Source organism: Falco biarmicus, chromosome 19 (genome assembly GCF_023638135.1).
Source record: "Falco biarmicus isolate bFalBia1 chromosome 19, bFalBia1.pri, whole genome shotgun sequence".
In the NCBI taxonomy this organism is placed as follows: Eukaryota; Metazoa; Chordata; class Aves; order Falconiformes; family Falconidae; genus Falco; species Falco biarmicus.
The window spans coordinates 4,213,698-4,227,108 of record NC_079306.1 but is presented as its reverse complement, the minus strand read 5'-3'; the positions used below and the strand labels follow the sequence as shown (position 1 = coordinate 4,227,108).

Genomic DNA, 13,411 nt, shown 5'->3' with positions numbered 1-13,411 from the left:
TCTTCCATTTTTCTGTGTGTCTGTTTCTCCATGCGCAGATTTTTTGGGTCACTTTTGTGTCTGAAGCCATTACGTGGGGATTACTGTGAGTAAGCTTCCAGATCCACTTTGATTAAGATTTTTTTTTTCCAGACATTTAGTCACTCACAGGTGTCTCAGGAGGATGTTCACACATTATGCAAGAAGTTTTAATTATAATCTGAATACATAAATCTGTCCTTGATTATAGAAAAAGAACTGTGAACTTCTGATTCATTCACTTTAATTCATCTAAAAGATCATGCCGTTCAGTCATTCTGACTGTACAACAAAGTGGCTGGAGTCAAACAATAATTATTGTAATTATTTTCAGGGAAGGCTGTAGACATCTCTGAAAATGTTGCTAGATCCTTTTTTTTTACGACTCATAGTCTTGTTTTTAAGGTATTTTGTGTTTTTCAAGCAGAGCTTAAATGAAGAAAGAATAAAAAAATTAAGAAAATGAATTATGGAAACTGTTTTGCAAATTAATTCCTCAAATATCTGTTAGATACCAGCTGCTATAGAGGAAATTATTGTTGAAAAAAGCCTGCTAATCCCTTAGAATATAGAGAATTACCGAGGAGTGGACAAGACTGATGAAGCTAAAAAAGGCTAGGGCAATTTATTTGAGAATCTCCTTGAAATATGAGATGCCTTCAATGAAACCTTGAGCTATTTTTTTAATTAAAAATAAAAGATCTGTAATTCCTGCATCCAGGAACAATGACATAAATTTTAAACCAAATGACTGACCTGCACTTCCAAATCTTAATAATGTATTGTTACAGAAGTGATATGAGAATTCAAATATGGGTCACATGTCTTACATTTGCACATAATATGATAATTTGCATGCGTAGCACTTTAATAAACGCTTCTGATAAACTTTGAAGTTCTCAGGAACCTATGACCAAGCCAAACAAGTTTCTGTTCCCAGGAGATCTTTACAAAGACACTCCTAATTTAGGGATGATTTGCATGTCTCAGTAGTTAGAGTGCTAGGAGAGCAAAAACCTCAGTACTAATCTCTGTCTCTAGGATTGCGTATGAGTTTTACCCCTTTACTACTTATCCTGTAAGCCACCCCCCCACCCCCTATAGAATAGGCTCAATTTCATTGTGCAATCCAAAGGCTGTTGTAATGTGACAGAAATATTGACTATGAGTGAAGAGATTATTGATGCTTTATATACTTCTGACACTTCTCCAGCTGGCTACCAGATGGTCTATAACACATCTGTAGCAGACACTGCAGGGACAGCTGGAGAAATGAATTCTGCAATAAGAAAGGAAGAATTCTTGTACATGACAACCTCTGCCTCCATGGTTGAGTTTTGCAAAGCCTCATCTTTTGCAAAACTCTTCCCTGAGAACAGATGTTAGCAAGCAATGCAACTTACTTGTGCATGTGGAAGTTAACCTAAACGCAGTTGCTGATATTTTGAGGTTCTGAGGTAAGAATAAAAGTGGATTTGTGGATTCTGCAGATAACAAATGTCAAAGAGATCAGGCCCAGAATCAGAGAAAGCCAGGAAAGACCTTGGATTAATAAGAATTGTCCTTCAGTGTCTTTCACAGAAGTGCTACCATTTGATATTAGACTGGGCTTCTAATACTCTTTTTTTGTTTCTTCTTCCATGTCAAAGAAGCATCAAAGAAGTGTTTTTCTAGTTACATCACAGCCTTTGTTCACAGCCATAACACTTTCCAGTTCCTTTCTCAGGGCTCTTCCATGTCCTTCCCTTTTAACAACATTTGTGCTGCTTCTCTTATTTTGGAGGCTGGAGTTGGGTGAAAATTGCATATACATTCCTGGCCATTTTCTGAGAAAATCTGTTTCATTTCTCTTTTCCTTAAAAGCAGCTTGAATCCCCTACTACAGGTTTGAATCACACTACAAATGCTCATGGGTTGGCTCCCAAAAGCTGAAATTCTTAATGATTTCCAACAGTATTTACCTTGCAGAGGAGGGTACAAGGGACTGCATTATGTAAATTATGCTTAATCTCCTTTGATGACAGCATGCAGATCCAAAAGGGTTTTGAAGGCAGAATAAATTCTTCTGAATTAATCATTCTAGTGTTCCCAGAAATTAACTTGGCCCAGAATATTTTAAGATGAAAGAAACTTGTGGTCAGATATACATGCCACAAGATAAGGAAGTGAAGCAGTAATAAACACAAATACTGAGGCAAAAAACCATGTAATCAGTAGTGGCTCATAAATAACTTCATGCACAAAGAATGTCCCAAGTTGCTGGGCAACTTGGGGCTCAGTATAAAAACCTGAGCAACTCAAGGCTCTTCCATCCCTTTCTCTTGCCTTCTTTGCCTTGGAGAATAAGGTAAGTTGGAACCCGTTCGTTCTCTATATGTTGAACTGTTGCCTTGACGATTTTGTAGCTTTTCCCCACTAATGTTGTAGAACATTCAGCTTTTTTCTGAGGGAGGAAGGGGGTTTCATATGAGAGAGGAGTTCTGTTGGTAGTCAGTTATGAAAATCATGGAATGGGGCAGTTAGCCACAGGTTAGCCAGGTAGGACTATCCAACTTTGGTTTCCAACAAGTATTCAGGTCCTGCAGATGAACATAAAATATCTGTAGTGAATTCTTGGATCTGTTCAGAGTAGGGTGCTGGTCTGTGGAAAATTCAGCTAAGGCCAGCAGATCAGAAGAATGTGGGGATATTGGCCAGTACTTGCAGTCCTGGGTGACTAGGTCTCCACATAGAAAGCAATCATCAGTCCATGCCTGCCTTTGAAACTCAATTTGTGGTCCATCCACAGACAAGGAGCTTTAACCAGTTGCTTCTCCATCCTCCAGACAACTGTGGATAGATCTGCACTGTAGCTTCTGAGATCTGCTGATCATTTTAATATTAATAGCAATACACAAAACCAGAAATGTTCCTGAATTCAGCTGCCTGGCCTTCCTTTTTTTATTGAACATATTTTAAGTGCTTAAGCTTCTATTATCCATTTTCTAGAACTGGGAGAAGGGACCTCCAGGATGGAACATGCATGAGAGAAAGTGACAGGAATGAAATGGGAAAGGTTATTTACTGTATTAGCGTTAGGTGGGATTGTTTCTTGTCATCAACTGCTCAGTAAAGAGGCGAGCCTTGGAGCAGGAATAACAAGCCGAGTCTTACCCATTCCAGCAGAGCACCTTTGTCTGAAGGCTACAGTCACCCTCCATTTTTCTAGGACATGGAGAGCCCTAAGAGCTTTCCTGGTGTGCCACCACAGCTGAAGGGGAAGTGCTGAAAGTGCTTTTCCCCAGGGTAACGTTATGGCCACATGGTTAGGGCACTCTCTGCCATGGGAATGAAGAGGCTTTCAGCACCAGCATGTACCCAGGTTTCTGGGTGAGTTGACAAACCAAGGCTTCAGGGTAAGTTCCTGATTGAGATGCACCTGTGCTACCTTCCTGAGCAATCTCCTTAAAGAAAATGCAAGCTCAATCCTGTTTTCAAAGTACTTCCTCTGGACCTGGTGGAAAATGTCATCTTGCTCCCCATGGAATCTGTTACTTTGTTATATACTCCCCTTACCAGAAAATTTCAGTTGTACAAGAAGAATTTTATTTAAATCCTTGCTTTTTTCTTTTTTCTTTTCTTTTTTTTTTCTTTTTTTTGGTGTTTCAGGTTTACCTCCACTGCACAGCCATGTCCTGCTACGACCTGTGTCCACCCACCTCCTGTGGCCCAACCCCGCTTGCCAACAGCTGCAACGAGCCCTGCGTCAGGCAGTGCCAGGACTCAACGGTGGTGATCCAGCCCTCTCCCGTGGTGGTGACCCTGCCCGGACCCATCCTCAGCTCCTTCCCCCAGAACACCGCCGTGGGATCCTCAGCATCTGCAGCTGTCGGGAGCGCTCTCAGTGCTGGAGGGGTCCCCATCTCCTCCGGCAGCTCCTTGGGGTTTGGGAGCTTTGGCTATCCAGGCCTGGGCAGTGGGTACAGCCGACCCTACCGTCGCTACAACACCTACCGCAGTGGCTTCTAGGGGCCATGTTAAAGCATGAGGAGCAAGCAGAAAGAAATGACCAGGAACGCTGAAGCACGACCCCATGCAAGACTCAGCTCATGGCCGTGGTTTCCAGATGTGATGTTAGATACCCACAACCTAGAGTTGACGGAGCTGTGGGAGCTTGGCATCTCCTAAAATCAGGCCTCTGCTTGTCTTACATTTGTTATGCTTTACTTTATATTTCTAATCAAATGTCTTGTTCTCTTATGCTATTTTGTATTTGACAACAACTAGGTAAAATATGTAATTATTACAAATTGTTCTGCATGGCTGATTTAGTACAGTCCACTTAAACAATGAAGAAGGAAGATCTCATTTTGCTGAGTGTGCCATTGTGAGAGGGATGAGTGCGTACCGTCCTTAGTGGACCATGGAAATGTATTCCTTACGCTTTACGTTGCTTCCTTCCATTCCTCAGCCTCATTAAATTTGTGCTGCATCATACTCAGAGTCTGCCTGTACTTCTTTCTTGTCCCAGCCCCTTTTCCAGCTTGTGTGTGGTGAAACAGATCCCTTTGCAAGTCATCAGTTCCAGAAAACACCATGACATAATTTCATGCCAATTGCCAAGGGAGAACAAGTCAGATTTCAGTTGTGGGAAAAGATTTTCTTTTGTTTATACATGGTAAATCATGCCTGAGACAATTTATCAAAGGCTAGAAAGAGACAATGTTCACCAGCAATGGCTGCGTCTCCTGCCATCGCATAAGCAAGAAAACTGAAAGTAAAGGAGCTGCTTCTGTTTGGGTTGTAAAGACCCTTTACCTACTGTACCACAGAGATGCAAAAAGGCCCTTTCACTGTTTCAATATTTCTGTTTCATGAGAAAATGTTTGTGTTGATATGGATGTCTTTGAAGAGGGGTGAGAATGGGACAATAAGCTGATTTGAGAAGGGGGACTTTCAGGGAAAAGCTCAGAAGGGAATACTGTTTCTCCTTATCCTTCCATAGATGTGGTAGACAGGGTTATCTATGTAGGAAAGAAGACAGAAGGATACAGCAGGAAAATCTACAGGGACATGAGGAATACTAGAAATTATAGGGATAAACCTTTTCCTGAAGCACTACATCTGCTCTCAGCTTGCAACCTGGAAGACTGTAGCTTTCTTCACCCTATCTGTGATACTTGGGAAGACCCCTTTAAAAGAAGGGAGAGATTATTCTTTTATTGAGCACAGCTGAGCTTGCTCAGAGCAGAGGCTGTAGGAGAGAGGCAGCAACCTTGGATCGCAGCACCTCTTGGCCGCTGAGATCAAACCCTGGTAAATATTGGAGGGGAGGAAGAGGAGGCTATGTGGTGTTTTTGCCAGGCAATTGGCCTTTGAAATTTGCTGGCCTGGGAAGCATGTCTGGGAGAAAGAGATTAAAAGGTTTGAAGTTCTAACCCTTTCTTACTGCGTCTTTATAAACTGACTCCTATCTGTTGTGTCTAGTAGATCTGATCTTTGTTGGGCATTGCCATTTTCTAGCTTGATTGTCTGTGTTGTAATAAAGGTGGTGATTAGGACTGGGAGCTTCGGTCCCTGAAGGAAGAAGGTTTGAAAAACTCAACCTGAAGGCTCTGGATGATTCAGTTTCCCATCAGCCCATACAGCTCACAGCCTGATATCTGTGAAATTTCTTGCTTGGAGTCTGTGTCTTTACAGAGTGATGTTGAACTGTAATTAAATCCAGGGAAAGATGCTGACAAAGTTATATTGACTACAGTCATTAGTGGAGCTAAATTAAAAGAGGTACATCAGTTCCATGAAAGAATTAATAATTTTAAGGAGTAGGTTTTCTTAACAAACAACAGAAGTGAATGGGAAGTTAATAGTTTGATATTATGATACAGCAGAAGTTTGGTCTGAATTAAATATGTGTTATATTTTTTGCCACCTCAGCTGAAGCTACTGCTTGATCAAAGAACATGCATTCCAAAGAAGTCACCATTCATTTGCAGTTTGTTGCAAAATAGCTTTCTTTTATGGAGGTCAAGCTGTATAGGTAACACAGCAGAAAGGTTACAATCCCACAGTACCAATGTGGCTGGGAAAAGTTGTGGCTGAGCCACTACAGTGAAGGTATCTTTAATATATTCAGGTGGGCAGATAATGATGTTTCTTATGACAATGCACATTTTCCTACTCCTGCAATCCCCTTCTGCAATCCTGTTAAGCTTTCTTCTAATCAAGTGCACAAACCTCTCCTCAGAGGTAACTCCTGTGCCCATATGCTCTTTCCAAAGTTGGGATAATTCCTTCAAGCATGCAGAAACTGTAGCAGAAAAGTCTGGTATGCAGTTCACTTCTTCAAAACACGAAGCAAAAACCGTCCTCAAGCTTCGTTTCTCCTCTTCTTTCCTGTCCCAGACTGCCTTCTGTGGGTTAAAACTTATCATAGCAACAAGTATAGCACAGTCCCAAAGTAAAAGGTTTCTCTGGCTTTGTAGTTAATCAGAAAGTGTTCTGTTCACTGCTGAAGAATACGAGCTAGATTATTATGTTACAGAGAAAATTTTCGTGACAAGACAAGCTCAGGCACTACCTCTCAAGTTGTTATTGCATTTGTTTTGGAAACGTCCTGCTGTGTTAGAGTGGGGTCTACATGATCAGGCAATGTGTGTGCAATGACACCTTGTACTTGACAATAGCACAGCAGCATAAAACCCAGTGCATGCCAGAGTACATGTGCACGGAACTGAAGAACTGTCTGCATCTGCTCTTTCTCGGTTTATAAACTTGCATCTGTTAACATCTATCACTGAATGGCTGGGACAAGTTGGTCCCATGGCCAAAAAGAGTAACATGAGCTGGTTTTGCAAGACACTAAGTATTTGCTAGCGCTGTCAGTGAAAATGTATTTCAATATTAAATTTTGTGAAGCTGAAACTTGAATTGTAGCTTGTACTGTGCATACAGGGATGAGGGAAGAGGCAGGAAGGCTCTGAGGACTAAGAGCTTTTATAGCTTTTTCAGGCTGCCTGAAGGATCTGAGATGTTCTTGCACATTTACTTACTAGTTTCTACTTTTTTCTTTTTTTTTTTCCTTTTTTTTTTTTTTTCATATGGCTGAGCTCCCACTAGTGAAATTGTTTTGTTTACTGTTTATGTTTATTGCCTGGACTTATCCCGGTGCTGAATGAAAAACACAATCCGTGGTCTCTTTCATCTTTTTGGTTTGCATCCATTAAATATGCCTGGCTCCATTATACTGACTCCACCTTCCCAAAATGTGGATGAGTCAAAATTCGGTTTGGTTAGGCATTTTGTCTGCTCTTTAGCATTTTGGTCACACTGGCCCATGGGAGTACCACCTGCTGTCACAGCAAGAGCTTTTAATTTAAGTCCGGAGTGTGCAATTTCATCCCTGATAAGTGACTCTGAGATTTAGGATCACTACTCTTTGTAATATTCCAATAAGCCATATCCCAAAGCTTTCAGCTCCTGGGATGAGACTGTCGAAACAACCTGACTGGCTCATATCATCACCTTCAGGAGAACATTGTGCTTCTTTATATCATCATTATACTTTCTGATGAATTTGTTTTCAAAACCCCATGCTTCTCTTAGAGTCAATAGATGGTTATTGCTATAAAGGAATCTGGTTTTTAACATTTTGATACTGCTGTAGTGTGTCTGCATGTGTGTGTTGGTAAGGTTATTGGAGAAAGACCAGTAAATCTCGGGGACAGGAGAGCTTCAGTCACTGGTGTCACTGATGGGGGTCATCACGTACCTAAGGACATCCAGTGACTGATGACTGGAATTAGGTTTTTAATGTGATTTTGTGCAAATACTGATTTGTATTTGAAGTGAAAAATGGAAGGACTCTGGTTTGCAACACCGTATAATGTGAGGAAGTTTGTGAAATTCATTAGTAATCCTGGTCACAAATTTTAAACACTGGTCATATATCTTCACATTTTCTGATAATGTGTTATTTACATGTCTGAGCTGTTGATGAAAATGTGTTGTGAACTTTGAAGACTTTTGTTCTTCAAAAGTGTACAATCAGCACTTATTTCCCAGGAGATCCTCATGAAGATACTCACAGTTCAGAGACAATTTGCATGTCTCTAGCTACATGATTTAAACATTAGGAGAGGAGAGATTGGAATACTGATCCCTGCCCTAAAGTCTGCTTATGCAGTGTATGCAATTACGTTTTAATCTAGAAATTGTCTTTGAAAAAGAAATTGAATTGTGGCACATTGCAATGTTCTTTAAGGCCATGCAAATCGAAGACAACATTATTTGCTTTCAAAAGAGGAAAAAAGTACAAGAATATTATAAAGTTCTGTAAGTAGCTACCATTAATTTGCAGTATAATTTTGTATAATAGTGCAAGACACAGTAGGGGAAAATAATAATTTGATGGCAAATGTTAAACTGTTTGGCGTCTCTAATGACCCTGTAGGTAAGCTTGTGCAAGACTTTGCGTGCCAGTGTCTCTGACTAGCCCAGAATTCACATGCATCCTCAATCTGATCTGAATTGTTTTCCTGGAGTTTTATGTAGGAAGAAAGTTAAAACTGCAGACTCCTTAGATTAAGGACTTTGGCACTCAGTTCCCAAATTGCAGAGCTGTGTCTCAAATTTCTTTATGGAAGTGCGGTAGTTTAATACTGAATAAATAGATGAGGCTGCTGATACTCTTTCATCCTGCCTCCTGAGTCAAGAAAGTAAAACAGTATGTTCCCTCAGATCATCTATTTCCCAGTAAGTACCTCTGAGACTGGTAATCAGCTCTGCTAAGTGCTTCCTGTAACAATTTTATTTTCTGAATTTGTGTGGCTGGCTGGCTGTTTGAGATGAATTTGGCAAACCTACAGTCCAATTCAGAGTGAGAAATAGTAACTTCTGGCCTTTTCAGAGTGAGATGTGTCAAAAACTTGTGCTCTCCATGAAGGGGGATTTCACAAGAGAGTTCACATGTGTCTTTCCTAATGTATTCATCTGTGTCAAATGACGTACACTGCATATATTTCCCTTAGAATGCAAAATAATTTCTTTAGTAACTCAGATGAATCACTTCTTCTGACCAGGAATTAACTAGGCTCATAAGATTTTAAGATAAAAGAAGCCTCTTTGGTGGAATACATACATTACGGTGAGGAAATTAAATCAAGGCAATAAATACAGTGAGGAAAAAGTAAATCATCAGCTGGGAATATTTTGCATACAAGAAGTCTTTAGCAATTGGCTGGTAAATACCTACATACACAAAGTATGTCTCGGGTCCTCAGGCACTCTAGGACACTATAAAAGCCAGCACGGTGCAAGTTGCTGCCATCCACTACTTCGGCTTTATTCTCCTTGGTGGAAAGGGTAAGTCTGAATCTGCCTGCTATCTTTCAATGTCCTGAATTGTTGCCTTCATCGTATTTTATTTTTACGCTCTCTTGTCTCTAGCAGTCTAAGATTTATGCTTTTCATCAGTGTGTGTGTGAGATCTGTGACTAGCTCTTTCTGTAAAAGACGGTAGCTGTTCTTTGAAGGGTGGCAAGTGCTGGACGCAGGACTCATTTTTCATTTGTTTCGCTGGATCATTCAGTTCCAAGATGCTCAAATCTCTGCATGGGAATTGCTCAGCAGCTAGAAGCAAATGTGAAGAATCTACACAGGGATTTTGGCTTTCTTAGAGCTTTTTCTGTAGATAGATAAGTGGGCTCAAATTTTCAAAAGTGTGGTAAATACTGAAAGTATATCACTTCTTGCACCAGGATACCACGTAAATAATCCTTCTCCATTCCTAAGCACTTTGGGACCAGAAATATTTGAATCATGTCCTCCTAAAATGATGTGAATACTTTGGCACTAGTAACCTGTAACTGAAATATCAATAGTAAAGCTTCTGCCTGTTCTATTTGCTTATCAGATCATTGTGGACCATCAACTTCTGTTTGACCCCCCTTCAGAAACAGGTTGAAAGTTGCTTTCTCTGTAAGACTGATGTAAGATGAAATAAGCACAAAGAGAAGGGGATGATTAAATAAGAATTAGGCAGAATACTTATTATTTGACTGTTTAAGAGACAAGCCCATCTGTGGGGTGGATAACAGCTCCCTTTCACAGGTGTCATGTTATCAGGTTGCGCTCCTCACTTCTACCTGCTGAGGAATTTTTTCTTCTCCCCTCTGTTGTACGGCAAAGTTTCTCCAAGCTGTATCACATAGGAGATCATAAGCCTTGTCCTTTGCTTCCCACCTATTACAGGGATGCATGCATCCTGGAAGAGTGTTGTGGGAAAGGAGCTGTTGTAGACTGCTCTGGAGCAGGTAGAGCTAACCCTTGAGCTGTCCTCTGTAGCACAGAGGAGCCTGGGTTTCACCAAAGTCTTTCAGCCTAATACTAATACATTATTCCATTTCCATATAGTATCTAGTTAGTTTCTTGCACCCTGCATCGTCTCAGCACCTTAATTACATGGCTGTAATTACAACTTCTTGCTTGTATTTACTTCCTTCCCTGTGTTTCAGACTTGGTTCCATCCTGCAGACATGTCCTGCTATGATTTGTGTCCTCCCACCACTTGTGGCCCAACCCCGCTTGCCAACAGCTGCAACGAGCCCTGCATCAGGCAGTGCCAGGACTCGACATATGTGATCCAGCCCTCTCCCGTGGTGGTGACCCTGCCTGGACCCATCCTCAGCTCCTTCCCCCAGAACACCACTGTGGGATCCTCAGCATCTGCAGCTGTAGGGGATGCTCTCAGTGCTGGAGGGGTTCCCATCTCCTCTGGCAGCTCCTCAGGACTTGGGAGCCTTGGATTTTCAGGTCTAGGTGGCCTTTATGGGAGGTCCTACCGTCGCTACAACCGGTGTGGGCCGTGAGAAATCCTGGGGGTAAAACCACAAATGAACAACCAGAAGCTTAAGAACGTGATCCAGATGCAGGACTGAGCTCATGACCATAGCCAAATGCTTGCTGACCACCCTCAGCTTTTCCCTAAGCTAATGGGACTGCAGGAGCTTGGCATTTCTGATTTAATGCCTTTCTCTGTTATCAGTGAGGTGACAAATGTAACTTTTATTGTTGCATGTAGGAGTTGGGTGTCCAGCTATAAAGCATTGCCTTGAAATGGATGATTAATTTTATCCATATTTAACCCTACTGCTTTCTTATGCTGTACATTTTTTTTAAATTCTACTTCTCACTCATTAAATTTATGTTGCATCATAATAATTGTCTTGCAACGTTCTTCCTCCCTTTTCCTCTTTGGGGACTTCTCTGGGAGAAATTTGCCTGTGCATAAATTGTGAGTAACAGACATCTTAATTTAAATCATACCATACCAATTAGTAAGGAGGTAATAACAGATAAATGTAAGCAATGAGTAATACCCCTTTTTTTACAGAGTATATTTTCCCTTAGTCATACTTCTTTAAGCACAATATAAAATAATCGCTGCAGGCTAACAATCAATGTGGGAAAAGAGGTGGGAAAGCTAACCCTGTCTTACAAGCAATATGTAATTTCACCTCCTGATATTCCAATTCCTTGAAGCTCGTAAAATCCCAACAATCTGTGCTATTAATATTTTTTTTAAGACTATGAAGAAGATTTTGCCATTAAGAATGGCAGTAAGTATCAGGAAGAACATTTAAAAATCAACAAATTAAAGAAAACAAATATGTATGATTCTTCCTTTTTTGACTTCCTAGTTTAGGAATGCTGCAATTATGTGGTAATTGGTTGCTGAATTGTGTGATGATTTGGGGGCCTTTGGGATGTCACCAGAAATCCTCAGAGCAATAACAATTACCCTGCCTGTTCTGAACCTTGGGGAAGATAATGACTGCTAAATTGCTAAACAAACATTCATTAACACAATGCAGTTGATGCCTTAAGGATCCAAATTAAACTTTCATTCCACATTTTAAAGAGAGATTGAGTAGGGCAGATTGTTTGATACGCTGAGCACACCCGGGAGTTTTGCTCCCAGAGGAGGCTGAAGGACAAAGGAAAACCAAGAGGCTCTTGTGCAACACCACGGGGTTTTAATGTCAAAGAGAAGCAGAGCAGCCAATTACAGAAAATCAAGGCAGTACAAGGGGAAAGGGGTAATGCAGGTAGCACGCCCTGGTACTGGTGCCCCGCTCAGGACACAGCGGACAGCCAAGGTGGTGGAGGGATGCAGGGGATACTGAGGCTCAGCCACGCAGCCAGGGCACACCGTGGCATAGGAGAGTGAGCTGCTGGCACACACAGCCTCCTCCTGTCCCCATGCCAGGGCAGCTGGCACATGCCGCTGGTCCCCGGGATCTTGTTCCACATCCTCATGCCACGGTCCATGTTTCAGGGCTGCTGCAGGCTCTGGGCACCATCCTGAGGGCTTTAGAAAGCCCCGCAGCTCCCACGGCGGGACCTGCCCCACCTCTGGGACCCAGGCAGGTAATACCCCGTGCCACAGGAGGAGAAGCCGGAGCTGTAGGACCTCCCACAACTGCCAAAGCTGCTGGACCCATGTTGGCCCCCATAGCCCACATCATCTCCATAGCCCAGGGAACGGCCGTACCCAAGGGAGCCCCCAGAGCCTCCCAAGCCAAAGGGGTTCCCATAGCCCCGCAAGCCCCCATAGCCAGAGGAGCCCCCCAAACCCAGGGAGCCCCCATAGCCTCCCAAACCAAAGGAGCCCCCGTAACTCCGCCACCTCCCATAGCTCAAGGAGCCCCCAGAGCCACCCAAGCCCAGGGAGCCCACAGAGCTTGGGGAACCAAAGGAACTCCCTAGCCAGGCTGGGCCTGATGATCCCACAATGCTCTCCTGGGGAAAAGAGCTGAGTATGGGGCCCGGCAAGGTCACCACAGCCGGCGGGGGGAAGATGACTGCTCTGGAGTCGGGGCATTGCTGCACACATGGCTCATTGTAGCTCTCGGCAATCGGCCGAGGGCACGTCACCCCACAGGGTCTGCAGGACTCGCTGTAGCCAGACATCCTTCTTGCAATGGCTGTGAGTCTGCAACACACAGCAGTTAGGAGATTTAGGGTAAATGAACTAATACCACAGCTGGAGGGGGAGGAGACGAACCAAGATTATTAAGCAGACATCTAATGTCATGTGTGGTGAATCCCACACTTGACATCACTGCTCTTACTTGGAGCGTGATTAATCTAATTTATTAAGACCAGCTGAAAGAGACTGAAGTTTGGTAATGTATTAACAGCAAGTTAAGAGAAGAGATGTCAGATGTAGCCAGCTATTTCAATAGTTTCATACTGCTTCCCCAGTAACACTCAGCTTCCAACAGGAATATTTGCCCTTATGGGGCAAATACTACCACAAGGTGGTAGATACTAAGAGCACTCTGGTATTTTGGAATTTTATAATGCATGTAGATCCTGAATTGGAACTAAAATGCCTGGGAAATGGTTATTC

At 42.4% G+C, this 13,411-nt stretch overlaps 3 protein-coding genes across 3 annotated transcripts; 2 read left to right on the top strand and 1 right to left on the bottom strand.

The window, feature by feature from the left end:
* The first annotated feature begins 3,687 nt into the window (after window positions 1-3,687).
* On the top strand, window positions 3,688-4,026 carry LOC130141450 (feather keratin 4). Its single transcript, XM_056322418.1, has one exon. It carries the CDS (start codon window positions 3,688-3,690, stop codon window positions 4,024-4,026), a length of 339 nt encoding a protein of 112 aa, XP_056178393.1.
* Window positions 4,027-10,526: 6,500 nt separating this feature from the next.
* On the top strand, window positions 10,527-10,865 carry LOC130141349 (feather keratin B-4-like). The gene has a single exon (XM_056322263.1). It carries the CDS (start codon window positions 10,533-10,535, stop codon window positions 10,863-10,865), a length of 333 nt encoding a protein of 110 aa, XP_056178238.1. The 5' UTR covers window positions 10,527-10,532.
* Window positions 10,866-12,160: 1,295 nt separating this feature from the next.
* On the bottom strand, window positions 12,161-12,969 carry LOC130141348 (scale keratin-like). The gene has a single exon (XM_056322262.1). The coding sequence runs from the start codon at window positions 12,967-12,969 to the stop codon at window positions 12,370-12,372; it is 600 nt and encodes a 199-aa protein (XP_056178237.1). The 3' UTR covers window positions 12,161-12,369.
* Between the last annotated feature and the right edge of the window lie 442 nt (window positions 12,970-13,411).

Bases quoted from the DNA above. Each gene is read 5' to 3' on its own strand.
- LOC130141349 (XM_056322263.1), top strand. From the start codon at position 10,533: ATGTCCTGCTATGATTTGTGTCCTCCCACCACTTGTGGCCCAACCCCG.
- LOC130141348 (XM_056322262.1), bottom strand. From the start codon at position 12,969: ATGTCTGGCTACAGCGAGTCCTGCAGACCCTGTGGGGTGACGTGCCCT.
- LOC130141450 (XM_056322418.1), top strand. From the start codon at position 3,688: ATGTCCTGCTACGACCTGTGTCCACCCACCTCCTGTGGCCCAACCCCG.